Source organism: Oratosquilla oratoria, chromosome 12 (genome assembly GCF_046742065.1).
Source record: "Oratosquilla oratoria isolate Oo_2021 chromosome 12, ASM4674206v1, whole genome shotgun sequence".
Classification (NCBI taxonomy): domain Eukaryota; kingdom Metazoa; phylum Arthropoda; class Malacostraca; order Stomatopoda; family Squillidae; genus Oratosquilla; species Oratosquilla oratoria.
The window spans coordinates 44625643-44652085 of NC_134788.1; the positions used below are offsets into that span (position 1 = coordinate 44625643).

General features: G+C 35.8%; 2 protein-coding genes across 3 annotated transcripts in view; both read left to right on the forward strand.

Moving 5' to 3' along the window:
- The window catches only part of LOC143031594 (uncharacterized), a 33973-nt gene extending 7779 nt beyond the window's left edge, over positions 1-26194 (forward strand). The window contains exons 1-2 of one of the 2 annotated variants that reach the window (XM_076195660.1): positions 20848-21062; positions 23673-26194. In XM_076195660.1, coding sequence (XP_076051775.1) covers positions 24323-25777 — 1455 coding nt within the window. In that variant the 5' untranslated portion in view covers positions 20848-21062; positions 23673-24322 and the 3' untranslated portion in view covers positions 25778-26194. Of the gene's footprint in view, positions 1-20847; positions 21063-23672 lie in introns of those variants that run through there. The other variant, XM_076195661.1, reaches the window with a different exon arrangement.
- Positions 1-26443, forward strand: part of LOC143030363 (uncharacterized) — a 57226-nt gene that overhangs the window by 24304 nt on the left and 6479 nt on the right. The window lies entirely within an intron of this gene.

Genomic DNA, 26443 nt, shown 5'->3' on the forward strand with positions numbered 1-26443 from the left:
GCGAAATCCTGAATAGTTCGGAGCGCACAGATTTGACAGTTACTAAATAAGTAGATTGTTCAAGCGAGTCGAGGGTCTTAAAACTACCCATGTTGACGTGTGTTAACTTACCCTCCTCCCCTCCTTTCGCTCACCCGCCCCTTAACCGGAAGTATCCCGCTTCCGGTCCAATGGTATATAAGCGGTGGAAATCGCTCACTCCTCGTCATTTTCTCACATATTGATCTCTTGATAAAAACTAGAAGTTTAGATTCATGAGACGATTGGTGTGAAGTGATCACCCTTTTTGCCTACATTACGTGTCTGATATACATTGCATTACTTTATACTTATATTTGTACTTATTACTTATTTTGATGCATGTTCCTGATCTCTTTGTACTTAGATAGTACCATATTGTATACGTATCTTGTGTTTCTTATTTGAACGATAATTTCCATATTCTTATAATCGTGTAACGGTCCCATTGACCCTACTGCCCATTCTCTTTTGTGTTGATTGCCTGTAAATATTTTCCATATTGATAATTTCGTTTACTAGTTTTATCGCTAGTTTAATATTCCTTTCCTGGAATCTTCTTTGTTACCTTTACTTCTAGTCTTACGAATTATCTAGGCCCTGACCAGATAGTTCAGTCCTACAGTGGCTTCTAGAAGTGAGCTGGTTCTTAAGCACTTATCCGTTATACGTAACGTCTCTTCACTAACCAGCCCGTCCCGTAACAATTACATTAGATATTAAGATTAAATGAGCATGGACATTAAGATTAAATGAACATAGGAAGGAACTCTTCCATGCACACACTATTAACAAAGGCGGAGCATGCCGACAGGAGACCTTTTGGTCCATATCTAGGTCGGATGCAAAAAAATCATAATGATGATTAACAATAATAGTGTAGATAATAAGATAAATGCATATAGTTAGATAATAAACAGGTAAATAGTAAATAATAATAAATTGACATAACTAATAATGAGATTCAAACAAATGATAATAGACAAACGGACAAACGATAACAAAACAAATAAAGCTGGGACTTCGCCAGGGATGTGTCATGTCGTCATGACTGTTCAATGTATACATGAATGGGGTGGTGCGGGAAGTATATGCAAGAGTAATGGGCAGGGGATTAGAGAAGGTCAAAGAAAATTGAGAAAATGGGAGATAAGCCAATTGTTGTTTGCTGAAGTCACTGTTTCTAGCAGGATCAGAGGAGTTGTTAAGAGAGTTATTTGTGGAGTTTGGGAAGATGTGCGAAAGAAGGAAGTTGAAGCTAAGTGTGGGTAAGGTAATGAGATGTACAAGGGGAAAGAATGGCAGCAAATTGGATGTGAGTATTAAGGGAAAGAGACTGGAGGATGTGGATAGCTTTAGATACTTGGGGCGAATGTGGCGGGAAAGGGAGTAGTAGAAGTGGAGGTAGAATGTAGACTGAGAGAAGCAAGTAAATGCACTAGGGTATTAGCAAATGTAACGAGAAATAGACATTTAGGAATGGATGCTAAGAGGAGATTGTATGAAAGGGTGATTGTGTCGACAGGACTGTTTATCATGGCATCATGATGGGTGTATGAGCGGTAGGAATGGAAATTACCTGACCGGTTTTGCCTTACGAGGCTTCTTCAGAGGTAATAATTTATAGAATGGTTAGTTGGTTGAAGATTTGGTAGATAAGTCGTTATCTACGCACGGACCTTATTCCCTTCGGAGGCCCATAAGTGTTGTCTAAAATATGGTCTGTTGAGCTGGGCTGTAATCAGCTATGTTGGCGTAGTGATATACTCAATATTCCATTACTGTTTCTAGGAGGATTGATTCCGGGTCTCGCTGATCTTGTTGAGGGGACAGTTGGTCGTGTTGCAGCTGTACCGTGAATTCCGCCTGAAGGTCCCATGTTGCTACTGGCTACTGATACAGAGGAGGAAATTCGCTCAAATACTGGTCTGCTTTCCTGGTTTCTCCCGTTGTTGCCCGCTGTCCGGTGTGGTCCCTCTCTGTCTCTAACGGGTTGTTCGGTGGTGGCAGGTTATTCTTCATGACCTGGGTGACAATAGCCTCCGTCACATGCTTGTCCAAGGGAGTATTCAGTGCCGCAGCTAGTTGTGTTGCCAGGTCCTTCAGAAGATGCCTGAGGACTGTTACTTCTAAGGTGACTATTTTTCTTGTGTCTGTTGGCGTTTGTTTCTTTGGGAGACTTTTCTCGATCTCCTGTGTGAGCAGGACTGGTTCTAGATCTGTCGTTGTCATGTAACCTTAGCAGTATCACGCGCTTCCCTTTTTAGAGTTTTCGGGGACTCCGTGGGTGGCTGGTGCTGTGGTTCCCTGTTGTGTTGTGTTGGGGGTTGTGACTCCTTGTTGTGTTGTGTTGGAGTTGTGATTCCCTGTTTGGGGTACTTGAAGTCTTTGTCTGGAAGGAGTTGAGTTGTTCTTTGTGTACGGTCTACCATCCTCTGTTTTTCCTTGAGGCTGGCGATGGTGGGCGAGATATTTGCTTGATAACCGACCTTTCCGGTTGTTTTGCGTGTGGCAAGGCATGTATCTCCTTCAACCTTGCTGGGCATCTTGAGCTCCAGGCGTGATGCGTTTGTTTGCAATTCGGGCAGTAGTGTTTTACAGGCTGATTTTGCTTTAGTTTGGCAATGCATTCCTTCGTCTCGTGTAATTTGCTGCACACTGCACAGGCCGCCTTGAACCTGCAGTGTGTATGGGGCTCTGGGTACCATTTCCTGACGGAATAGGATCTCCATGTCCCCAGCGTTATTCTGTCTGGAAGGGGTCCTAGAAAGGTGATGAGTATAGAGGTGGTGGTTTTTTTTTTTGTCTGCCCATGGTCCTCTCTGCACGTCTTGACGATCTGTAGTTCTCGTAATGGTTCCAAGCAGAATTCGAGGGGATATCCCTCTATGATTCCCTTGATTGGCTTTTGGACAGGAGATCGTCGAAGTGTGTTCAGTGCTGTGTCGTCCAAGGGCATGATTGTCCACTGGCCTGATACAGGGTTTTCTTATGTGGTATGAATTTGAAATTGGGCCAGACCTTGGGGACCGTGCTTGTTCCGGATCTGCTCATCGTTGAGGTAGAAGCTGCTATCATTTCGTTGGGAGGTACTGCATTCGAGGGAGCTTTTGCTTCAGATTTCTTCCCCTCGCTAACTGCAGCCAATCCTGAATCTTTTGAAGGTGACTCTGATGGGGTTTCCTGACGAGTTTGTTTTCTTTCGTGTGTCGTATTTTGTGGCTGTTCCTGGTCGTTTCCATCTGAGTCGTCAAAAAGGCGGGCCAAAAGCCCGCCACTGGAGGCTTGCTTCATTACACCCTTTTGGGAGAGAGGCGTGTCTTTCAGTCAAAAGATAGATAAGTTGATAAGAAATATAAATATATAAACAAAAATAGTAACAAATAAACAAAATAAAACAAGATGAGATGAAAATATATAGATAAAATAACGAGGGGGAGGCGCACGGCATGCCACTTCCCACCAGCACACTTTCATTCTGTTGTGCCCTCTGGACGAGAAAGGCGGCCCGCCCTGGCTTCCCTGCTCCGTTCAGTGTCCACATCCACTATGCAGTGCCTCAGTTCCGCGGTGGCGGGACAAGACAGCAAGTAATGGACCAATGAGCTACTTGTGTGGAGGCCGCAGCGTTCATTCTGCCGCTCGAGGAAGTCGTCCCGTAAATCCTCCCTCCCGCTTGCAGTACCCTATGCGCAAGCGATGCAGGGTGACTTGGTCCACCCTGTTTTATTGTCGGTCAGTTTGAAGGGGATGGTAGGCGGTGGCTCTTGTAACCATAATGCCCCCTGTCTCCATGACTTCTCTTGTTCCTGGCGTTCGGCAGTGGTTCTAAGGGCAGCTGGCTAGAAAGGACGTCACTTGTGATAGTAAGCAACAGCCTCGTTACCTCTTAAGGGGGCTTTACACGATCAATCATGTTGGCCAACACGTTTGACAACACGATGTTTGAGAGTATGTTTGAACATGTGAAAGTGGTAAACGTGTTGGACGGATGTCTGATCTGGCCTGACTTTTGTGGGCGGAGCTTGTTCGTTCATGTCCATGCATGAACGTCTGAACACGCACCAGTCTCCAACCGTCATACAAACTCAAATCTCGCGGAGGTAACATCTATAGCAGCTCCTTCAGTGACAGACTTGCCGATTATTTCCAAAATGAATGACACGTGTGCCATTAAGGACAAGGAAAGGGAAATTATGGTGGATTTCATTGACATATACAGGAAGCATATGGCATTGTGGATGGTGTAGTCGAGAAAATAATCTAATAAGAATTTAATAAAGGTATACATGGATTGCATGGAAAGCTAAAAGAACTTGACCCTCAGTGCACGCGGGATGATGTGATGAAAAAAATCAACTGTCTTCGTAGTTCTTTTAGAAGGCATGACAAATTTCTGGTATAATCCTAGATAAGGTGCTAGTTGCGATGAGAGCTGAAAATCTCAAGTCTTGCAGAGATCTTCCCGTTGCTAAAAACGCAATGTTGCGCTCAGCCGTTCATGAGGGCTAATGGACTTTCTCATAACGGTGTCTTTACAAGTAATGAATGGAGTGACCAAATTCAAAAGTTCTAAATATGTTGATTCGTCCATGCCAATCATCAGCTCCTTCATTAAGTTGCTATGAGAAATGTGGTCCCTTTTCAGTAATCAGTCCTTTGTCCACTTTGAACGCTTCCTTTTCTTTTCGTTAAAGGCAATCACTGTCCCAATTGCCATCACCTCGTCTTGAGTAAGGGGCATGTTGCCCTCTTCTCTTGGCACCGAGTGAGGTTGTCTGTCTGTTTGGTCTCAACGTGTAACAACTCTTCAAACATGTTGTATTGGAGGTTTGATGAGCGAGTTGACCGACACGTTTGATTGTGTAAAACCCCCTTTAGTCCCACGTGACTTGAGATCCAGTTGAACTGCACTTGTCGACCCTCGGCAGCTAGACTCTGAATGTGTACCATTACAGAATTAACGAGACGCACGCTGTCTGCTGGGGTGTGTTGTTGCAGTGCCTGTGAATGCGTTGGTATTTATAGGGAAATTGCTGAAACTCATGAGGAATGTGGGGTGAGAATCTACATGTTCATTGGTCCGTTGGTGAGAATCTGCATGTTCATTGGTCCGTTGGTGAGAATCTGCATGTTCATTGGTCCGTTGGTGAGAATCTGCATGTTCATTGGTCCGTTGGTGAGAATCTGCATGTTCATTGGTCCGTTGGTGAGAATCTGCATGTTCATTGGTCCGTTGGTGAGAATCTGCATGTTCATTGGTCCGTTGGTTATATCGGGTCTAGTGAGTGATCGAATGTCCCAAGGCATATTTGGCAGCATGTTTTGTAATTCTAATATCACCTCTTCTGGTGTTGATGCAACTGTTTATTTTTATGTACGTTGCTCATAATGTTTTTCTTTGTGGTCTGCTTAGGTTTTCACGTATAATTCTTGCTTGGCTCCACTGTGTTTTTTTTTTAATGTGGTTTATCCAGGCGTTTTTCTCGAGCTGTTCAGTAAGTCTAAGTTCCCTTTCGCAAATCTGAAGGTGAGCGCTTACATTTTCTCTATTTTATGCAGGAATGCTCACACAATTTTTTTTCAACAATGAACTCAGATTGGAAAAACGAGAAAACCCGTCTGTCACTGGAATCGGTCAAAGAAGAGCTTTAAATCTTTAAGAACTTCTCAGAGGAGTACCCAGCCATGTGCAATAGATCCCTGGCCAACGGAAAGCTCTTGGAGATGGCAAATAAAGGGGTGAAATTAGACAAAAATAGACTGACATTATGGGTATGGCTATGTGGTAATTAGGCAATACTTCTTTTATTTTGTGAATCAAATTAATTTGGTTAGTATACAGTATGTTGTTCTATTAGGAGTAAACTTTAATATCAACTTCTTTCAGTTCTTTATTTATACTATATGAATGCATGTATCGTGTATGTAACTTATACAGTTCATTTGAAAATAACATTCACTACATATCTTTAACAAATCAACAATTTTAAGTATATTTTGTATAGTTTATACAGCTTTTAATATTTCAACACCTCATTAAACATATTTAATTTAGGTTGCAAGTGTTGGCAATATTGAGAAAAAATCTTGGAATTTTGGAAAAGGACACTCTGTCTCACTAATCGCCGACCAAACCCAAACAATGACGGTTTTTGCTCAAATGCACAATTTTATATAAAAAATTAGCATATGGTTGCATCATTTGACCTATTTTCTTTAAAATGTGTGATTTCCATGTAATTTGACCATAGAAGTTACGTTTTTATCCTCTGCAAAATTACCGACCAACGCCGACCAAACCCGAATAAGGATGGTTTTTGCTCAAGCACGATTTTATATATATATATATATATATATATATATATATATATATATATATATAAATTAGCATGTGGTTGCATTATTTGAACCATTTTCTTTAAAATGTGTGATTTTCATGTAATTTGATCAAAGAAAAGTTACGTTTTTATCCTCTGCAAAATTACCAACCATAGTTTAATTCGTCCAGCCCGCCAACTATGATCACTGGTGGTATGGATCAAACTACATTCTATTACTATTGTGTAACTAGTGTGACACGTGTAAATTCCCATAGGAATAGTAGACTTTGAAAGTTATGATTTACCCACATTTTCTTATATATATATATATATATATATATATATATATATATATATATATATATATATATATATATATATATTTATTTATTTATCGTCATATTAAGTCATATCTAGTGCTATGAACACATGTCTCTAACCGTTTCTCTAATCACACTGCTTCATATTGTTAAGTTAGGATTAATTCAAATACAGAATATTAAAGTTGCTACAATTGGTTTAATATTGAAAACAAAAATAATACAGTAATACTGAAAAATACAATTATGTACAGAAGATGTTGATAAGAAATAGAAAACACTCGTGGAAGTACAAAAAAAAACTACAGTATCTAAAACAAAGACACAAACAAAACTTAGTCACTGCTCAGATAGCTGGTGCTGGGCTGTGGATCATCTGGGTCAGCTGTTGTTGTAGTGGGAGGAGGAGGGGTAACGGTCGGTGTTGTAGGTCGTGGGGTCGTAGGTTGTGTAGCAGCACGCTACCACTGCTAGTTTCCCCGAAGCGTACACATTATACTGTTTGTAAAATTATTATTCTGCATCAATTTATTATACATGTCTTTTAGATTATACAATATGTTTAAAAAATTATATATAGTACGAGGATTACTGTTGTATTGTTCAATATATTTATATCTAGATTTATTTGCATACTTTGTTCATAGCTTTAATTATTTACAATGTAATATGTATTTGATGGCGGACGGCCTATTATATTACTTTGTCGAATCTTAACTGCGCAAAATAAATTGCTCATGCACATGTTAAGGGAAAATTATTGCAGTTGTATCAAATCAGACCGTTTTCATCAGATAAGTCGGTAACGTAGATGCAGGGATATGGTAGAAGTAGCTAGTATAGCTGTGCGTTTTATGAACAATATATGGTTCGATTAGAGTGATTGCTTTTTCCTGTCATCTCACAATATGAATGCACTGCGTCGTTTACTTTCCCTTCAATCCTTGTGAATCATTCGAAGTTGGGGTCAATTTCTTCCTACTGGTTAAGGAATTGATTACTTATAGCGAAACTTTCTGATCATCCCATAGTGGAGAATTTCCTTGCCGGGAACTTTTCTTCTTCTTCCTCTGCCTGTCTTCTTTCCTCTTCAGCTACTTGTTCCTCTTCCAATTCGATGAGTTTGATAGTTCACCATAACCACGAAACACAATTGAAACTAAATAACGAATAGATTGATAAATAAAAAAGATAAAACATAAAGAAAAGAAAGAAAAAGAAGAAAAAATAAAATTGAATAACGAAGACACGAGAGAGAGAAAAAAAGAAAAAAAAGGAGGAAGAATAAGTTAATTTTGAATCGTTTGTTGTTGTTTGTTGTTTTCTTTTTCGCATGCGGTGTGACATCATGGTCAGGTCTAGATTCCATACTCGCTAGTAGATGATGTCACGTTTTTGTGTTGTTATCACTTCGGGTATTTTCGGAAGTTTCCGAAGTCCGATGTGACGGAAGACATTCAGAAGCCCAAATAAAACGCAATATAGACTTCAAGCTTCTTTTATGGAAGAAAATTAAAATATCAAAACTTTATAACATTTTTTCACGTGGAATGATGAATTATATAATATACAAATATATTACTATTACTGGGTGGACGTTTTTTACATTAAAAAAAGTTTGAACTGCTAGGAAAAGACTTGAATTTTTTTATATAAAAATGGTCTTATTTTTATTTACTGCAGAATAATATTAAAATACATATATGTGGAAAATCACTTATTCTTATTTACAGCAACACAATTAAAATACATGTAGGCCTATACATGTAGGTGGAAAATCTCTACTGGTAAAAACACTGCCATCATGCACAGGAACTGATGACGTATACATCCTTGCATATGATCCCGTGACGTCATCTACTAGCGAGTATGGAATCTAGACCTGACCGTGACATCATGGACAGCGATTGATAGATAAAAAGAAATAATAAAACAGAATTAGACAACAAAAAAATAGATAAAAGAGAGACAAAGAAAAGAAAGCGAAAGCGAAAAAAATGAAATAGAATTAGACAACAAAAAATAGATAAAAGAAAGACAAAGAAGAAAGCAAAATTTTGAATTTTAGGTTATTCGTTAATCGTCTTCAGTTTTATTGTCGTTTGCGCATGCGCCGTGACGTCATGGGCAGAGATTGGTAGATAAAAAAAAAAATAACGAATACATTGATAGATAAAAAGATAAAACATAAACTTAGTTAACAAAGAAAAGAAGGAGAGAGAATTAATTTTGAAAGAATTAATTATTGGTCGTCTTCGGGTTTGTTGTCTTTTGCGCATGCGTCGTGACGTCACGAACAGAGACTGATATATAAAAAAAAGAAAACGAAGAAATAACGAAGAATAACAAATAAAGAAGAATAATGAAGAAAAGAGAGAGAATGAAAAAAATAAAAGAAGAAAGAATGAGTTAATTTTAGGTTAATCGTTTGTTGTTTTCTTTTGCGCATGCAGCGTGACGTCATGGGCAGCGACTAATAGATAAAGAAAATAACAAAACATAAAACTAGATGATAGAAAATAAACAAAACAAAAAAAAAGAAAAAGAGAAAGAAAAGGAGGAGAAAGAATTAATGTTGAATAATTTTAGTTAATCGTTGGTCGTCTTCGGCTTTGTTGTCTTTTGCGCATGCGTCGTGACGTCATGGGCAGAGACTGGTAGATAAAAAAAAATAAATAACGAATACATTGATAGATAAAAAAGATCAAACATATAAATAGATAACAAAGAAAAGAGAGAAAGAAAAGAAGAAGAGAGAATTAATTTCGAAAGAATTAATTGTTGGTCGTCTTCGGGTTTGTTGTCTTTTGCGCATGCGCCGTGACGTCATGAGCAGAGACTGGTATATGAAAAAAAAGAAAAAAGAAAATGAAGAAATAGCGAAGAATTACAAATGACGAAGAATAACAAAGAAAAGAGAGAAATGAGAAAGATAAAAGGAGAAAGAATAAGTTAATTTTAGGTTAATAGTTTGTTGTTTTCTTTTGCGCATGCAGCGTGACGTCATGGACAGCGGCTGATAGATAAAGAAAATAATATAACAAAATTAGATAATAAAAAAAATAATATATGAATAAAAAAAGAAAGAAAGACGGAAAGAAAAGAAGGAGAAAGAATTAATTTTGAATTTTAGTTGGTCGTCTTTGGCTTTGTTGTCTTTTGCGCATGCGCCGTGACGTCATGGGCAGAGACTGGTAGATAAAAAATAAATAACGAATACATTGATAGATGAAAAAGAGAAAACATAAATTTAGTTAACAAAGAAAAGAGAGAAAGAAAAGAAGGAGAGAGAATTAATTTTGAAAGAATTAATTGATGGACATTTTCGGGTTTGTTGTCTTTTGCGCATGCGCCGTGATGTCATGAGCAGAGACTGGTACATAAAAAAAGAAAAAAGAAAACGAAGAAATAACGAAGAATAACAAATAAGGAAGAATAATGAAGAAAAGAGAGAGAGTGAAAAAGATAAAAGAAGAAAGAATGAGTTAATTTTAGGTTAATCGTTTGTTGTTTTCTTTTGCGCATGCAGCGTGACGTCATGAGCAGCGACTGATAGATAAAGAAAATAACAAAACATAAAACTAGATAATAGAAAATAAACAAAACAAAAAAAGAGAAAGAAAAGGAGAAGAAAGAATTAATTTTGAATAATTTTAGTTAATCGTTGGTCGTCTTCGGCTTTGTTGTCTTTTGCGCATGCGTCGTGACGTCATGGGCAGAGACTGGTAGATAAAAAAAATAAATAACGAATACATTGATAGATAAAAAAGATCAAACATAAAATTGGTTAACAAAGAAAAGAGAGAAAGAAAAGAAGGAGAGAGAATTAATTTTGAAAGAATTAATTGATGGTCATTTTCGGGTTTGTTGTCTTAAGCGCAAGCGTCGTGACGTCATGAGCAAAGAATGGTATATAAAAAAAAAACGAAGAAATAATGAAGAATAACGAATGGCAAAGAATAATGAAGAAAAGAGAGAGAGTTAACAAAATAAAAGAAGAAATAATGAGTTAATCGTTTGTTGTTTTCTTTTGCGCATGCAGCGTGACGTCATGAGCAGCGACTGATAGATAAAGAAAATAACAAAACATAAAACTAGATAATAGAAAATAAACAAAAGAAAAAAGAAAAAGAGAAAGAAAAGGAGAAGAAAGAATTAATTTTGAATAATTTTAGTTAATCGTTGGTCGTCTTCGGCTTTGTTGTCTTTTGCGCATGCGTGGTGACGTCATGGGCAGAGACTGGTAGATAAAAAAAATAACGAATACATTGATAGATAAAAAAGATCAAACATATAAATAGATAACAAAGAAAAGAGAGAAAGAAAAGAAGAAGAGAGAATTAATTTTGAAAGAATTAATTGTTGGTCGTCTTCGGGTTTGTTGTCTTTTGCGCATGCGCCGTGACGTCATGAGCAGAGACTGGTATATGAAAAAAAAGAAAAAAGAAAATGAAGAAATAGCGAAGAATTACAAATGACGAAGAATAACAAAGAAAAGAGAGAAAATGAGAAAGATAAAAGGAGAAAGAATAAGTTAATTTTAGGTTAATAGTTTGTTGTTTTCTTTTGCGCATGCAGCGTGACGTCATGGACAGCGGCTGATAGATAAAGAAAATAATATAACAAAATTAGATAATAAAAAAAATAATATATGAATAAAAAAGAAAGACAGACGGAAAGAAAAGAAGGAGAAAGAATTAATTTTGAATTTTAGGTTAATCTTTAGGTCATCTTTGGCTTTGTTGTCTTTTGCGCATGCGCCGTGACGTCATGGGCAGAGACTGGTAGATAAAAAAATAAATAACGAATACATTGATAGATGAAAAAGAGAAAACATAAATTTAGTTAACAAAGAAAAAAAGAGAAAGTAAAGAAGGAGAGATAATTAATTTTGAAAGAATTAATTGATGGACATTTTCGGGTTTGTTGTCTTTTGCGCATGCGCCGTGATGTCATGAGCAGAGACTGGTACATAAAAAAAGAAAAAAGAAAACGAAGAAATAACGAAGAATAACAAATAAGGAAGAATAATGAAGAAAAGAGAGAGAGTGAAAAAGATAAAAGAAGAAAGAATGAGTTAATTTTAGGTTAATCGTTTGTTGTTTTCTTTTGCGCATGCAGCGTGACGTCATGAGCAGCGACTGATAGATAAAGAAAATAACAAAACATAAAACTAGATAATAGAAAATAAACAAAAGAAAAAAGAAAAAGAGAAAGAAAAGGAGAAGAAAGAATTAATTTTGAATAATTTTAGTTAATCGTTGGTCGTCTTCGGCTTTGTTGTCTTTTGCGCATGCGTCGTGACGTCATGGGCAGAGACTGGTAGATAAAAAAAATAAATAACGAATACATTGATAGATAAAAAAGATCAAACATATAGATAGATAACAAAGAAAAGAGAGAAAGAAAAGAAGAAGAGAGAATTAATTTTGAAAGAATTAATTGTTGGTCGTCTTCGGGTTTGTTGTCTTTTGCGCATGCGCCGTGACGTCATGAGCAGAGACTGGTATATAAAAAAAAAGAAAAAAGAAAATGAAGAAATAGCGAAGAATTACAAATGACGAAGAATAACAAAGAAAAGAGAGAAAATGAGAAAGATAAAAGGAGAAAGAATAAGTTAATTTTAGGTTTGTTGTTCTCTTTTGCGCATGCAGCGTGACGTCATGCAGCGTGACGTCATGGACAGCGGCTGATAGATAAAGAAAATAATATAACAAAATTAGATAATAAGAAAATAATATATGAATGAAAAAGAAAGACAGACGGAAAGGAAAGAAGGAGAAAGAATTAATTTTGAATTTTAGGTTAATCGTTGGTCGTCTTTGGCTTTGTTGTCTTTTGCGCATGCGCCGTGACGTCATGGGCAGAGACTGGTAGATAAAAAAAAATAAATAACGAATACATTGATAGATGAAAAAGATAAAACATAAAATTAGTTAACAAAGAAAAGAGAGAAAGAAAAGAAGGAGAGAGAATTGATTTTGAAAGAATTAATTGATGGTCATTTTCGGGTTTGTTGTCTTTTGCGCATGGGCCGTGACGTCATGAGCAGAGACTGGTATATAAAAAAAGGGAAAAATGAAAACGAAGAAATAACGAAGAATAACAACTAAAGAAGAATAATGAAGAAAAGAGAGAGAGTGAAAAAGATAAAAGAAGAAAGAATGAGTTAATTTTAGGTTAATCGTTTGTTGTTTTCTTTTGCGCATGCAGCGTGACGTCATGAGCAGCGACTGATAGATAAAGAAAGTAATAAAACATAAAATTAGATAAAGAAAATAAATAAGCAAAAGAAAAAAGAAAAAGAGAAAGAAAAGAAGAAGAAAGAATTAATTTTGAATAATTTTAGTTAATCGTTGGTTGTCTTCGACTTTGTTGTCTTTTGCGCATGCGTCGTGACGTCATGGGCAGAGACTGGTAGATAAAAAAATAAATAACGAATACATTGATAGATAAAAATATAAAAGATATACAAAGAAAAGAGAGAAAGAAAAGAAGGAGAGAGAATTAATTTTGAAAGAATTAATTGTTGGTCGTCTTCGGATTTGTTATCTTTTGAGCATGCGCCGTGGTATATAAAAAAAGGTATATAAAAAAAATAAAAATAAAACGAAGAAATAACAAAGAATTACAAATGACGAAGAATAACGAAGAAAAGAGAGAAAGCGAGAAAGATAAAAAGAGAAAGAATAAGTTAATTTTGGGTTAATCGTTTGTTGTTTTCTTTTGCGCATGCAACGTGACGTCATGGACAGCGGCTGATAGATAAAGAAAATAATATAACAAAATTAGATAACAAAAAAAAAAAAAATGAAATAAAATAAAAGACGGAAAGAAAAGAAGGAGAAAGAATTGATTTTGAATTTTAGGTTAATCGTTGGTCGTCTTCGGCTTTGTTGTCTTTTGCGCATGCGCCGTGACGTCATGGGCAGAGATGAAAAATGATGAAAAATGTAGATGAAAAGATAAATAACGAATACATTGATAGATAAAAAAGATAACAAAGAAAAGAGATAAAGAAAAGAAGGAGAGAGAATTTTGAAAGAATTAATTGTTGGTCGTCTTCGAGTCTTTTGCACATGTGCCGTGACGTCATGAGCAGAGACTGGTATATAAAAAGAAAAGAAAAAAGAAAACGAAGAAATAACGAAGAATAACGTATGACGAGGAATAATAAATAAAAGAGAGAAAGCGAAAAAAAAAATTAATTAATTCTAGTTAATTGTTGTTTTCTTTCGCGCATGCAGCGTGACGTCATGGGCAGCGATTGATAGATAAAGAAAATAATAAAACATAAAATTAGATAACAATAAATTAAATAAAAGAAATAAAGAAATAGAGAAAGAAAAGAAGGAGAAAGAATTAATTTTGAATCATTTTAGTTAATCGTTGGTCGTCTTCGGCTTTGTTGTCTTTTGTGCATGCCTCGTGACGTCATGGGCAGAGACTGGTAGATAAAAAAATAAATAACGAATACATAATACATAATACGAATACATAAAAAAGATATAATATAAAATTAGATAACAAAGAAAAGAGAGAAAGAAAAGAAGGAGAGAGAATTAATTTTGAAAGAATTAATTGTTGGTCGTCTTCGGGTTTGTTGTCTTTTGCGCATGCGTCGTGACGTCATGAACAGAGATTGGTGTATACAGAAAAAATAAATTAAAAAATAAAACGAAGAAATAACGAAGAATTACAAATGACGAAGAATAACGAAGAAAAGAGAGAAAGCGAGAAAGATAAAAAGAGAAAGAATAAGTCAATATAGGTTAATAGTTTATTTTCTTTTGCGCATGCAACGTGACGTCATGGAAAGCGATTGATAAAGAAAATAATATAACAAAATTAGATAAAAAAAAAAGAATAAATAGATAAAAAAGAAAGACAGATGGAAGGAAAAGAAGGAGAAAGAATTCATTTTGAATGTCGTCTTCGGCTTTGTTGTCTTTTGCGCATGCGCCGTGTGGCGTCATGGGCAGAGACTGGTAGATAATAAATACTAAATAACGAATAGATAAAAAAAAATAGATAAAAATATAAAACTAACAAAGAAGAGAGAGAAAGAAAAGAAGGAGAGGGAATTAATTTTGAAAGAATTAATGGTTGGTCGTCTTCATGTTTGTTGTCTTTTGCGCATGCGCCGTGACGTCATGAGCAGAGTATAAAAAAAAAGAAAACGAAGAAAATATCAAAGAATAAAACATAAAACATAAATTCGACAAATGAATAAATAAATCAATGAATAAATAAATAAATAAATAGAGAAAAGAAAGAAAATAATAAAACATAATTTAGACAAATGAATAAATAAATCAATGAATAGATAAATAAATAAATAAGTAAAGAGAGAAAGAAAAGAAGGAGAAAGAATTAATTTTGAATGGTCAGGTCTAGATTCCATACTCGCTAGTAGAAGACGTCACGTTTTTGTGTTGTTATCACTTCGGGCAATGTCGGGTATTTTCGGAAGTTTCCGAAGTCCAGAGGCCCAAATAAAACGTAATATTAGACTTAAAGCTTCTTACATGGAAGAAAATTAGAATATCAAAACTTTATAACATTTTTTCACGTGGAATGATGAATTATATAATATATAAATACATTACTATTACTGGGTGGACGTTTTTTACATTAAAAAAGTTTGAACTGCTAGGAAAAGACTTTATTTTTATTTGCAGCACAATTCTCAATCATTCCTACATTGAGGGCAAGTGTAAGTGTCATCTGTGCACATTTCCCTGACGTCATGCACAAACAGATTTACACAGTTGTTATGATACCATTGTTTACAAGAGCTGCACTCTATCATCAGTTTGCCAGGACGGTAGACATGACACTGACAATATTTGGTGATAGTTTCATACCTCTCATTTTGAGGCAATCTAGCTTTATTGAGTTTTTTATGTGACGTCATCTACTAGCGAGTATGGAATGTAGACCTGACCATTTTTAATTTTAGGTTAATCATTAGTCGTCCTCGGCTTTGTTGTCTTTTACGCATGTGCTGTGACGTCATGGGCAGAGATTGGTAGATAAAAAAATAAATAACGAATACATTGATGGATAAAAAAAAGATAAAACATAAAATCAGATAACAAAGAAAAGAGAGAAAGAAAAAGAGGAGAATAAATTTTGAAGGTATTAATTGTTGGTGGTTTTCAGTTTTGTTGTCTTTGGCGCATGCGCCGTGATGTCATGAGCAGAGATTGGTATTTATATATATATATATACTATATAAAAATATATATATATATATATATATATATATGTATATATACATATATATATATATATATATATATATATATGTATATATATATAACAAGAATTAACGAAGAATAACGAATGACGAAGAATAATGAAGAGAGAAAGCGAGAAAGATAAATGGAGAAAGAATGAGTTAATTTTAGGTTAATCGTTTGTTGTTTTCTTTTGCGCATGCAATGTGTGTGTGTGTGTGTAGTATATACATACAGTACCTGTATACGTATACAATACTGTTGAAAGTTATGGGTATTATAAACGCTTAGAAAAAGCACTTGACTGTTTATTGTTCTTCAAAGGCACAATGCACATGACACAAATAAGTTTATGCTTAGACAAAAATGTACTCATCAACCTCTCCACACTGTGGCTTCACAATGACTGACTTGTAAAGGAGTAACGTCTCCCTTAGCGCGGGAAATCTCTCAGGCCTAGCAACTGAACTTTGTTATACATGCAAATTAAGTACAGATTATACAATAAATCAAATGACAAAATTCTTACTATACATTGCATTGTACATTCAATAAAAAACAACACAAGATGCACAATAACAAATATTCATATTTCAACAAATACAGTGTTAAAATATTTAAAGACTAAGAAAAATGATAAAAATGAAACCAAAAGACATAGAATTAATAAACAGTAAACAGCTTGTATTTATTCAATAGGAATAGTTACTTAAAAACGCAACAGATTGATATCATTTATCCTAGAGTATAACCCTCGTGTCGGCCATTTTGAATGGGATCCGACTTATGACCAATTCGACTTACGATGGTTGGTCGGAACCGATCTAGGTTGTCACTCGGATAGTGACTGTGTGTGTGTGTGTGTGTGTGTGTGTGTGTGTGTGTGTGTGTGTGTGTGTGTGTGTGTGTATTTACCTAGTTGTATTTTGTGGGAAGGGGAGCTATGCTCGTGTTGTCCCGCCATTGTATCTCTCAGTGTCTAGTTTGCTTTTAAACTCGTGAATGGTTTTTGCGCTTACTATTTCATTATCCAGTTTGTTCCAAGTGTCTAAAACTCTATGTGGAAAATTGTTTTTCTTCAGTTCTCTTCTATAGCTATGTTTTCTTAATTTCCTTCCATGTCCTCTTGTGTTTCTCTTGTCCCAGTTTAGTAATTATTCTCTATCAAGTATCTCTGTGCCTTTCATGATTCTGTGGATGGTCAGTAGGTCTCCTCTCTCTCTTCTTTCCTCCAGTGTCGGTAGCTCCAGTTTAGCCAATCTCTCCTCGTATGATAGGTTTGCAAGTGCAGGTGCCATTTTTGTAGCTGCTCTTTGGATTCTTTCTATTTTCTTTATGTTCTTTTTGGTACTGGGAGACCACAATGTCGCCGCATACTCTAGTCTAGGCCTTATCAATGTAACCAATTTTTTTTTTATCATGTCTTCGTCCAGGTAAGCAAAAGCCACTTTTATTGATCTTAGCAAGTTGTAAGTCTCCCCGACAATTTTGTTAATCTGTGTATCATAGGACAAGTCGTTTGTGATAATAACTTCCAAGTCTTTTTCGGATCCTACTTTCTTTACTTCCTTGGTTCCAATTGTGTATTTTCTTGATATTCTGTTTTTGCTTTTTCCAAACTCCATTATGCTACACTTCTTAGTATTAGAATCCACTTCCCATTTCTGACTCCAGTTCCATACCCTATTCAGATCTTCTTGCAGTGCTTCACAGTCCTTGTCAGTTTCTACTTTCCTTAATAGTTTGGCGTCATCAGCAAAGAAGCTCATGTAACAGTTCACGCCCTCGTCCTTATCATTCATATAGATAGAAAACATTATTGGAGCCAGTACAGATCCTTGCGGTACTCCACTGATCACCTCTTTCCAATCTGAATATTTTTCTCTGAGTACTACTCTCATCTTTCTTCCAGTCAGGAAGTCCTCTATCCATTTTAGTAGGTTCCCTTGTATTCCTCCTATGTGTTCCAGTTTTTTTTTTATTAGTTTTCTGTGTGGTACTTTGTCAAATACTTTTTGCAAGTCTAGGAATGCACAATCAGCCCATCCGTTTCTTTCTTGCACTATGTCTATTAGCCTTGAGTAGAAGCATATCAAGTTTGTGGTGCGTGATCTACCTTGTCTGAACCCGAATTGTCTTGGGTTTAATATGTTGTTATCTTCCAGGTGTTCTACCCATCTATTCTTGATGATTTTCTCACAAATTTTGGCTATAGTGCTTGTTAGTAATACTGGTCTATAGTTGGTGGGTTCTTCCTTGTTTCCTCCTTTATATATTGGTACAATGTTAGCATTATCCCAGTCATTAGGTATCTTTCCTTCCTTGAGTGAGCTATTTATCATGATGTGTATTTTGTCCGTTAGCTCTTCTTTGCATTCTTTTAGAATCCAATTTGCAATACCATCCGGGCCATGTGATTTTCTGACGTCCAGTTTTGATAGATGTTCTGGTATTTCTTTTTGTGATGTTGTAAATTCACTCATGTGGGGAGAATGTTTGTTATTATCTACGTCCCAATTTTGTATTTTCTCTCTGGTGAAGACAGATTTAAAGTGGTTGTTCATGATTTCGGCCATCTCTAATTCTTCTGTGTGTTCTATATTTCCTTGGCGTAGTTTCACTAGTTCCTGTTTGGTTTTTTGTTTACCATTTACATACCGGTAGAATAGCTTGGGCTGATCTTTGCATTTATCTATAATATCCTTCTCATGGTTCCTTTTCTCCTCTCTTCTCACATTAATACTCATTTCTATAGTTTATATAAATTTGCCATTTGCTTTGTTTTTTTGTCTTTTCTCCACCTTTTCCAAGTTTTGTCCCTTCTGTCTTTTGCCTCACTGCATCTTTTGTTGAACCAACATTTAATGTACTCTCTCTCTCGCTTTTGTCTTGGTGCATGCCTGTTTACCCCTTCATTGTAATTATCCAACAGTATGTTCCATTTCTCTTCCACTGTTGTCTCTTCCATATAGAATTTTTCCCAGTTTTCATTCTGGAAGAACGTCTTTAGTTTTGCAAAGTCTGTATATGTGTGTATTCACCTCGGATCTGCTGCAGCCTCTTTTTCGAGACAGCCAGACACCACCCTACGGCAGTGAGCTCAGAGCTCATTATTAGCAGATCTCTGGGTAGGTCTGAGACCACTCACACTCCACACACCGGGAATGCAAGGTCACAACTCCTTGACTAATGTCCCGTACCTACTCGCTGCTAGGTGAACAGGGGCTACACGTGAAAGGAGACAATCCCAACTTGTCTCCGCCCGGCCGGGGAATCGAACCCCGGTTCTCCGGCTTGTGAGGCCAGTGCCTTACCAATCCGCCACCGGGTGTGTGTGTGTGTGTGTGTAAACGTACCAAGAGCTATTCCCCCTTTAAAACACAATGGTAAGAAACTTAATAGAGTGAAGTTTGATTCATACCACCAGTGATCATAGATGGCGGGCTGGACGATATTCGCAGCTGTGGTCGGTAATTTTCCAGAGGATAAAAACGTAACTTCTCTTTGGTAAATTTACATGAAAATCACACATTTTAAAGAAAATAGTTCAAATAATGCAACCATATTCTAATTTGTTACGGTACTCGTAGTTGTGGTCGGTATATATATATACAGACGCTCCTCAATTTACTAAAAAACTAAAAAATTCACTAAAATTTTTTTTTTTACATTTTTTCACAGTCAGTTCAAACGTAAAATCGAAGAAACGCAAAACGAATGAGCGTAAGTAGAGGAGCGTCTGTATATATATATGTACATCTATGCACGTATATATGTACGTATATATATATATATATATATATATATATATATATATATATATATATATATGTATATATATATGTGTGTGTGTGTGTGTGTGTGTGTATGTATATATATGTACGTATATATATATATACATATATGATATAATATATATATTATATATGTGTATATATATTCATATATGTATATATATATATATATATATATATATATATATATATATATATATATATATATATTAGTATAAATGGGCAGTAAGTTTTCTTGTAGACATGTTCGATTGAAGACCAGAGCTAATTCAATATCCACTATATATATATATATATATATGTATATATATATATATGTATATATAAATATATGTATACATATGTATATATACATATATATATATACATATATATATATATATGCTAATAAGAACACGGGTACGTGTGTTCACTTATGCAAAGTAGACCACTTGGAAAAAGAAACTAACGGAGCAGAGCGCTTTCGTATATTACATCTTCAGAAGATGTAATATACGAAAGCGCTCTGCTTCGTTAGTTTCTTTTTCCAAGTGGTCTACTTTGCATATATATATATATATGTATATATATTTATGTGTATACACACACATACACACACACACACACACACACATATATATATATCAGCGGGGGTGCCAGGAATTTTTAGTTGGGGAGGCTAAGGGGGGGCTGAGCAAATTTGGGGGGGGGGCTAATAATAATATGATAATACACATATATCATCCTCATTTCAGGAAGGGAGGGGGTTAATGGTAGGGCTAGCACTGATGGCTGACAAATCTTTAGCCCTGGCAATTAAAAATTCCACTTAATAGAATTATTTCAATGAGTGTTTTAAATGTTCAATTTGCTCATTTCAGTTGGGGGGCTAATGGGGGGGCTGGCCACTTTTTTGGGGGGGCTAAAGCCCTCCCCAAGCCCCCCCCCCCCCCGGCGCCGCCACTGATATAATTATATATATACATATACATATATATATATATATATATATATATATATATTATATATATATATATTTTATACATATATATATATATATATATATATATATATATATATATATATATATCATATATATATATATATATACATATATATGTATATATATATATATATTTGTTTACATGCTACTTGACGGGGAGCCATTTCGTCTTCCTCGGTACGAAAATCCATTATAAAAAATTCAGTGCCTAATATCTCAATTCATTGTGCACTGATTATGATATTGTTAAGATTTCTTTATATTCACTCGACATGTTCACTTCGTATTAAATGAAAACAAACAAATTCTTTATAGTATAAGCAGTTGCGTAAGACGTGTGAGATCAAGAGGTGAGAGAATCTAGAAGCACAATAATCATGCAGGTAATAAGCAAGTGTTATTCTGTGTACTTTTCAATCGTGTACATGTATTCATTCTATGGTAGAGGTAATTTTCCTTATCTTTTTATTACTTGGATGTTGGAAATATAGTAGGCAGAATGTCTTGTCGAAACGGATATTCATTGTTGACATTCTTGCATGATAAGCAGATACAAAACTGTAAGTTAAGTAATACGGTTTTTATGTCACTATATTCTTGGGAAGTTCTTTTTAAAGCAATTTCCTCCGTGCGCCCTATTTTAGTAGTTGATAGGGGCGGGGGTTAATCTAACCTAACTTAAGTATAGGTAGTGCTACGTAAGGTGCGATTGACTAGATGATTTTTTTCTCATTCTAAGATGATAGACATGAACATTTTACTTTTATTTTTGGGCTTTTGGTGCTGTTTCTGCCAAAGTTTACTCGATTACTTGGCAGTCTTGTGTGTAGGCTATAAATGGAAACCAGTTAAGGTACGTTTATACTAGTCAATGAAAAACTCGCAGCCCAACTTTTGCATTTGTTCAACCTCTAATAAGTGGTTACGTGTAAATCCAGCCTTACAGTGTAGAGAATGCCCCACCAATCACAACAAAGGAGTTACAGGAAGTCCCACTCTCTATCCAGAATGAGGAACTCTTGGGGGCAGAGCCTATAGCACTCTCTTGAATATTTTATCTCAAATAATTTTGAACACACGCATGCATACACATAGATTATTGAGCACTAGGGGGAAGATATTTGTCATCCATAGACTGATTATATTATCATTATTTCTCAATATAGTCAAGATGCCTCACATACCAGAGCACCTCTTGTGGTCATATCTTCCCTAATAGAACGTGGATAACTTCAGTATTCCACTCTATCACAGTGAAAAGTGTAGATATCAAGGAAATGATGAGAAGAATTTTCATGCTTAATTAAGAAAAATTACCAATGTTTACATACTGCAGTATTCAAATGACTGTTTGATTATTGTTACAATATACATTCCAGTATTTTCATTTTCTATTTCAAGGTAATTTTATACTATTAAGTAATTTATCTCATATTACTGGATAAGTTGTATACATATATTTTGAATGTAAATATGAATATTATTAACATATATCTTCAGTTTCTTTCTTTTTTTGAGGTGTGGACTACAATGGTATTGTGGCTTGGATTCCAACCCAAATCATCCAGTCCTGGATGAAATCCATCCCTAGGCTCGGAATCCAACCAATATGTTGACTAGTGTGACTGTACCTTAAATGATTTGCAAAGATTACACAAACATGGATTTCCAAAGTCCTTGATAATTGAGTTGGAGTAGATCTCTGTGAAAATAATACAAAAATTTCTTATTTCCAGTTATCTGTTGTATTTATTACCATTTATTATTATTATTATTATTATTATTATTATTATTATTATTATTATTATTATTATTATTATTATTATTATTAGAACTATTATTGTTGCTGCTACCATCATCATTAGTATTATTGTAATATTATTGTTATTATTATCATATTATTATTATCATTATTATTATTATTATCATTATTATTATTATTGTTGTTATACATACACTCCTGTGGCTTTGTATTTCACTAATAATTAATTTTCACTTTTCCAGTTTCTGTGCTTGATCATTTTGATATTTGTTCAATTGTCTAGTTTCTTCTTTTAGCTTCTCTGGTATGAGTTGTATGTTGGCTTACCTAGCTGCCCTTTGGTTAATGCCTGAATGTATTTCTCTATTTTTATCATACTCTTAAAATATTAGCAAGTAATATAATTTGTATCAGAATGTTCTAGAAATGGCATCATTCACCACAACCTAAAAACTTAAATATTAGGCTATGTTAATTTATGAGTATGATTGCTATGAGGCACAGAGATTCAGGCAAATTGCTTATAACACATTTGAGGTGGCTATTTTCACTGAATTATAAATCAATAAGCTACTCCAACCATGTACCTTGTTTTAGTACTTGATGGAAGGGAGGAGTGAATCTAACCTATCCTAGGTGTAGGTAGGGACAAATTAGGATACATTTACTAGAAGTAAATTCTCACACAAAGATGTCAAAAATCAACAATTTATATTTTCTTAGGTTTCTGCAGAATAACAGTATTTTTGCAGAATAACACTTTTCTTCCCGCCAACCCTGAGGTAAGGTGGGGGGGGTCACTGCAAAATGGAAGATAAGTTATTTGTGAATCCCTCAAATGTTGATTTATGACATTAGTGTGTGTGTATTGGTCCACTGTGAAAATTTGACAAAGATTTCTTATTTCTAACCATGCTAGTGTATCCTACATTATATACTGATCTCCTTTTCTAGTGTCCTCTATATCTTTGCAGTATTTATTCAGGCACTCATTTTTTTTTTCATTGTTTCCTGATTAATTTATATTCTGCACAAACGCACCAACTTTAGTATATGCTCATCATTTCATTTCTTTCTTCTTCCTTTAAGTTTCGTCTCTATCATGAGTTGTTTGTTCCCTTCCCCTACTGCATTGTGGATAATGCTCCTTTGTATTTGTATGTGCTCGTGTTACTTCTGTTACATGTTCTCAAAAAGATAGATGTCAAACTTATTATATATTTTCTTTCAGGTTGAGGGGTAAATGCCAATATTTCCTTGGAAAAAGTATTTGAATATTCCATATATTCATATACTGTAACTGGTATGGTGTGTGTGGCACACATATCCTACAAGTCATCTTAAGTAATCCAAGATGTGACCTGTGTTATGCAGCTCTCTCACAAAAGAGCTCTCTCAAACAACACATGGTGACCCACACTTTGGAGAAGTCTTTCCAATGTGACCTGTGTGTAGGAGCTTTCTCATAAAAGAGTTTTCTCAAGCTACACGTGGCCATACTGGAGAGAAAACTCTCAATTGTGATCTGTCCAACTCTCTCAACAAAGAGGGCTCTCAAATATGACATAATGATTCACGCCTTTCAAATGTGATCTGTGCAATACAACTTTCTCAGGAAAGAGTGATCATGAATGACATGTGATAACCCACACTGGAGATGAGCCTTTCAAGTTTGACCTGTGTAGTGCAGCTTTCTCAAGAAAGAGTGATATAAAATACCACACTGGAGAGAAGCCCTTTAATTGTAACATGTGCAATACAGCTTTATCACAGATGAGTGCTCTCAATTGACATGTGATATTTCATACTGGAGAGAAGCCTTTCCATCGTGAATTGTGTAATAAAGGTTTCTCAGATAAGAGTAATCTCAAACAACATATAATGACCCACACTGGAGAGAAGCCCTTCAAGTGTGATGTGTGTAATGCAGCTTTCTTACAAAAGGGTAATCTTAAATATCACATGATGGCCCACACTGGAGAGAAGCCTTTCAAATGTGACCTCTGCAGTGCAGCTTTCTTACAAAAAATTGCTCTGGATCGACACGCGACAACCCACACTGGAGAGAAGCCTTTCCAGTGTGACCAGTGTAGTAAAGCTTTCTCTCATAAAAGTAATCTCAAACGACATGTAGTGACCCACACTGGAGAGAAGCCTTTCCAATGTGCCCTGTGTGATGCAACTTTCCCACAAAACAGTCTCAAACAACACATTATGACCCACACTGGAGAGAAGCCCTTCAAGTGTGACCTATGTGATGCAGCTTTCTCACAAAAGAGTACTCTTAAGTCTCATGTGATGACCCACACTGAAGAGAAGCCCTTTAAGTGTGACCTGTGTGACGTAGCTCTCTCAACAAAGGGTGCTCTCAAATATCATGTGATGACCCACACTGGAGAGAAGCCTTTCAAGTGTGACCTGTGTAATAAAGCTTTCTCTCATAAGGGTAATCTCAATCGACATGTAGTGACCCACACTGGAGGGAAGTCTTTCCAGTGTGAACTGTGTGATGCAACTTTCTCACAAAACAGTTCTCTCAAACAACACATAATGACCCACACTGGAGAGAAGCCTTTCCAATGTGAACTGTGTAATAAAGGTTTCTCAAAAAAAAGTAATCTCAAACAGCATAGAAAAAGCCACTTTGGAGAGAAGCCCTTCAAGTGTGATGTGTGTAATGCAGCTTTCTTACAAAAGGGTAATCTTAAATATCACATGATGGCCCACACTGGAGAGAAGCCTTTCAAATGTGGCCTCTGCAGTGCAGCTTTCTTACAAAAAATTGCTTTGGATCGACACGTGACAACTCACACTGGAGAGAAATCTTTCCAGTGTGACCTGTGTAGTAAAGCTTTCTCTCTTAAAAGTAATCTCAAACGACATGTAGTGACCCACACTGGAGAGAAGCCTTTCCAATGTGCCCTGTGTGATGCAACTTTCCCACAAAACAGTCTCAAACAACACATGATGACCCACACTGGAGAAAAGCCCTTCAAGTGTGACCTGTGTGATGCAGCTTTCTCAACAAAGAGTACTCTTAAGTCTCATGTGATGACCCACACTGAAGAGAAGCCCTTTAAGTGTGACCTGTGTGATGCAGCTCTCTCAACAAAGAGTGGTCTCAAATATCATGTGATGACCCACACTGGAGAGAAGCCTTTCAAGTGTGACTTGTGCAATGCAGCTTTCTCAGGAAAGAGTGGACTCAAATATCACATGATGATCCACACTGGAGAGAAGCCTTTCAAGTGTGACCTGTGCGATGCAGCTTTCTTGAGAAAGTATGATCTCAAAGGACATATGGTGACCCACAGTGGAGAGTCACTTCAAATGTGACCTGTGCCGTACAGCTTTCTCAGAAAACAAAAGTAATATTTGTGTCATGTGGTGATCCATACAGGAACGATGCATTTTCACCCTTTTCTCGAAAGACTCATTTCAAATATTATGTGGTCACTCATGATGAGAGGGAGGATGGGAGGGGTGTGGGTGTGGAGTTGTATTTAGGGATGAAATGGGTGGGAGTGTTTTTATGCCTTTCCCTTTTTGGCTACCTCCCTTGAAAGGGGGAAAAAGCCGTGGTATATGTATGTATGTATGTACTCATAGTTCCTCAGGGAAAGTTGATCTCATTTATTGCATGATCCACAGTGGTGAGAAAGATCTCCAGTGTGACTTGAGCGATTTAGCTTTTCTTTATGACGGAATGTTCAACTATTAACCCATTCAACTCCGATGACAAGATGTCTTGTCATTTGGTCAAATAAAACAAAAAATCATAAAACACCAAAATGTTTGATCAAACACCAGAAAAATATGACGCCGGTCCTCGCTTCGCTCGCAGCGAAGCGAGGACTGACGTCATATTTTTCTGGTGTTTGATCAAACATTTTGGTGTTTTATGATTTTTTGTTTTATTTGACCAAATGACAAGACATCTTGTCATCGGAGTTGAATGGGTTAAGTATCGATCCGGTTGTATAGACCTGTTTTTGTCATCAC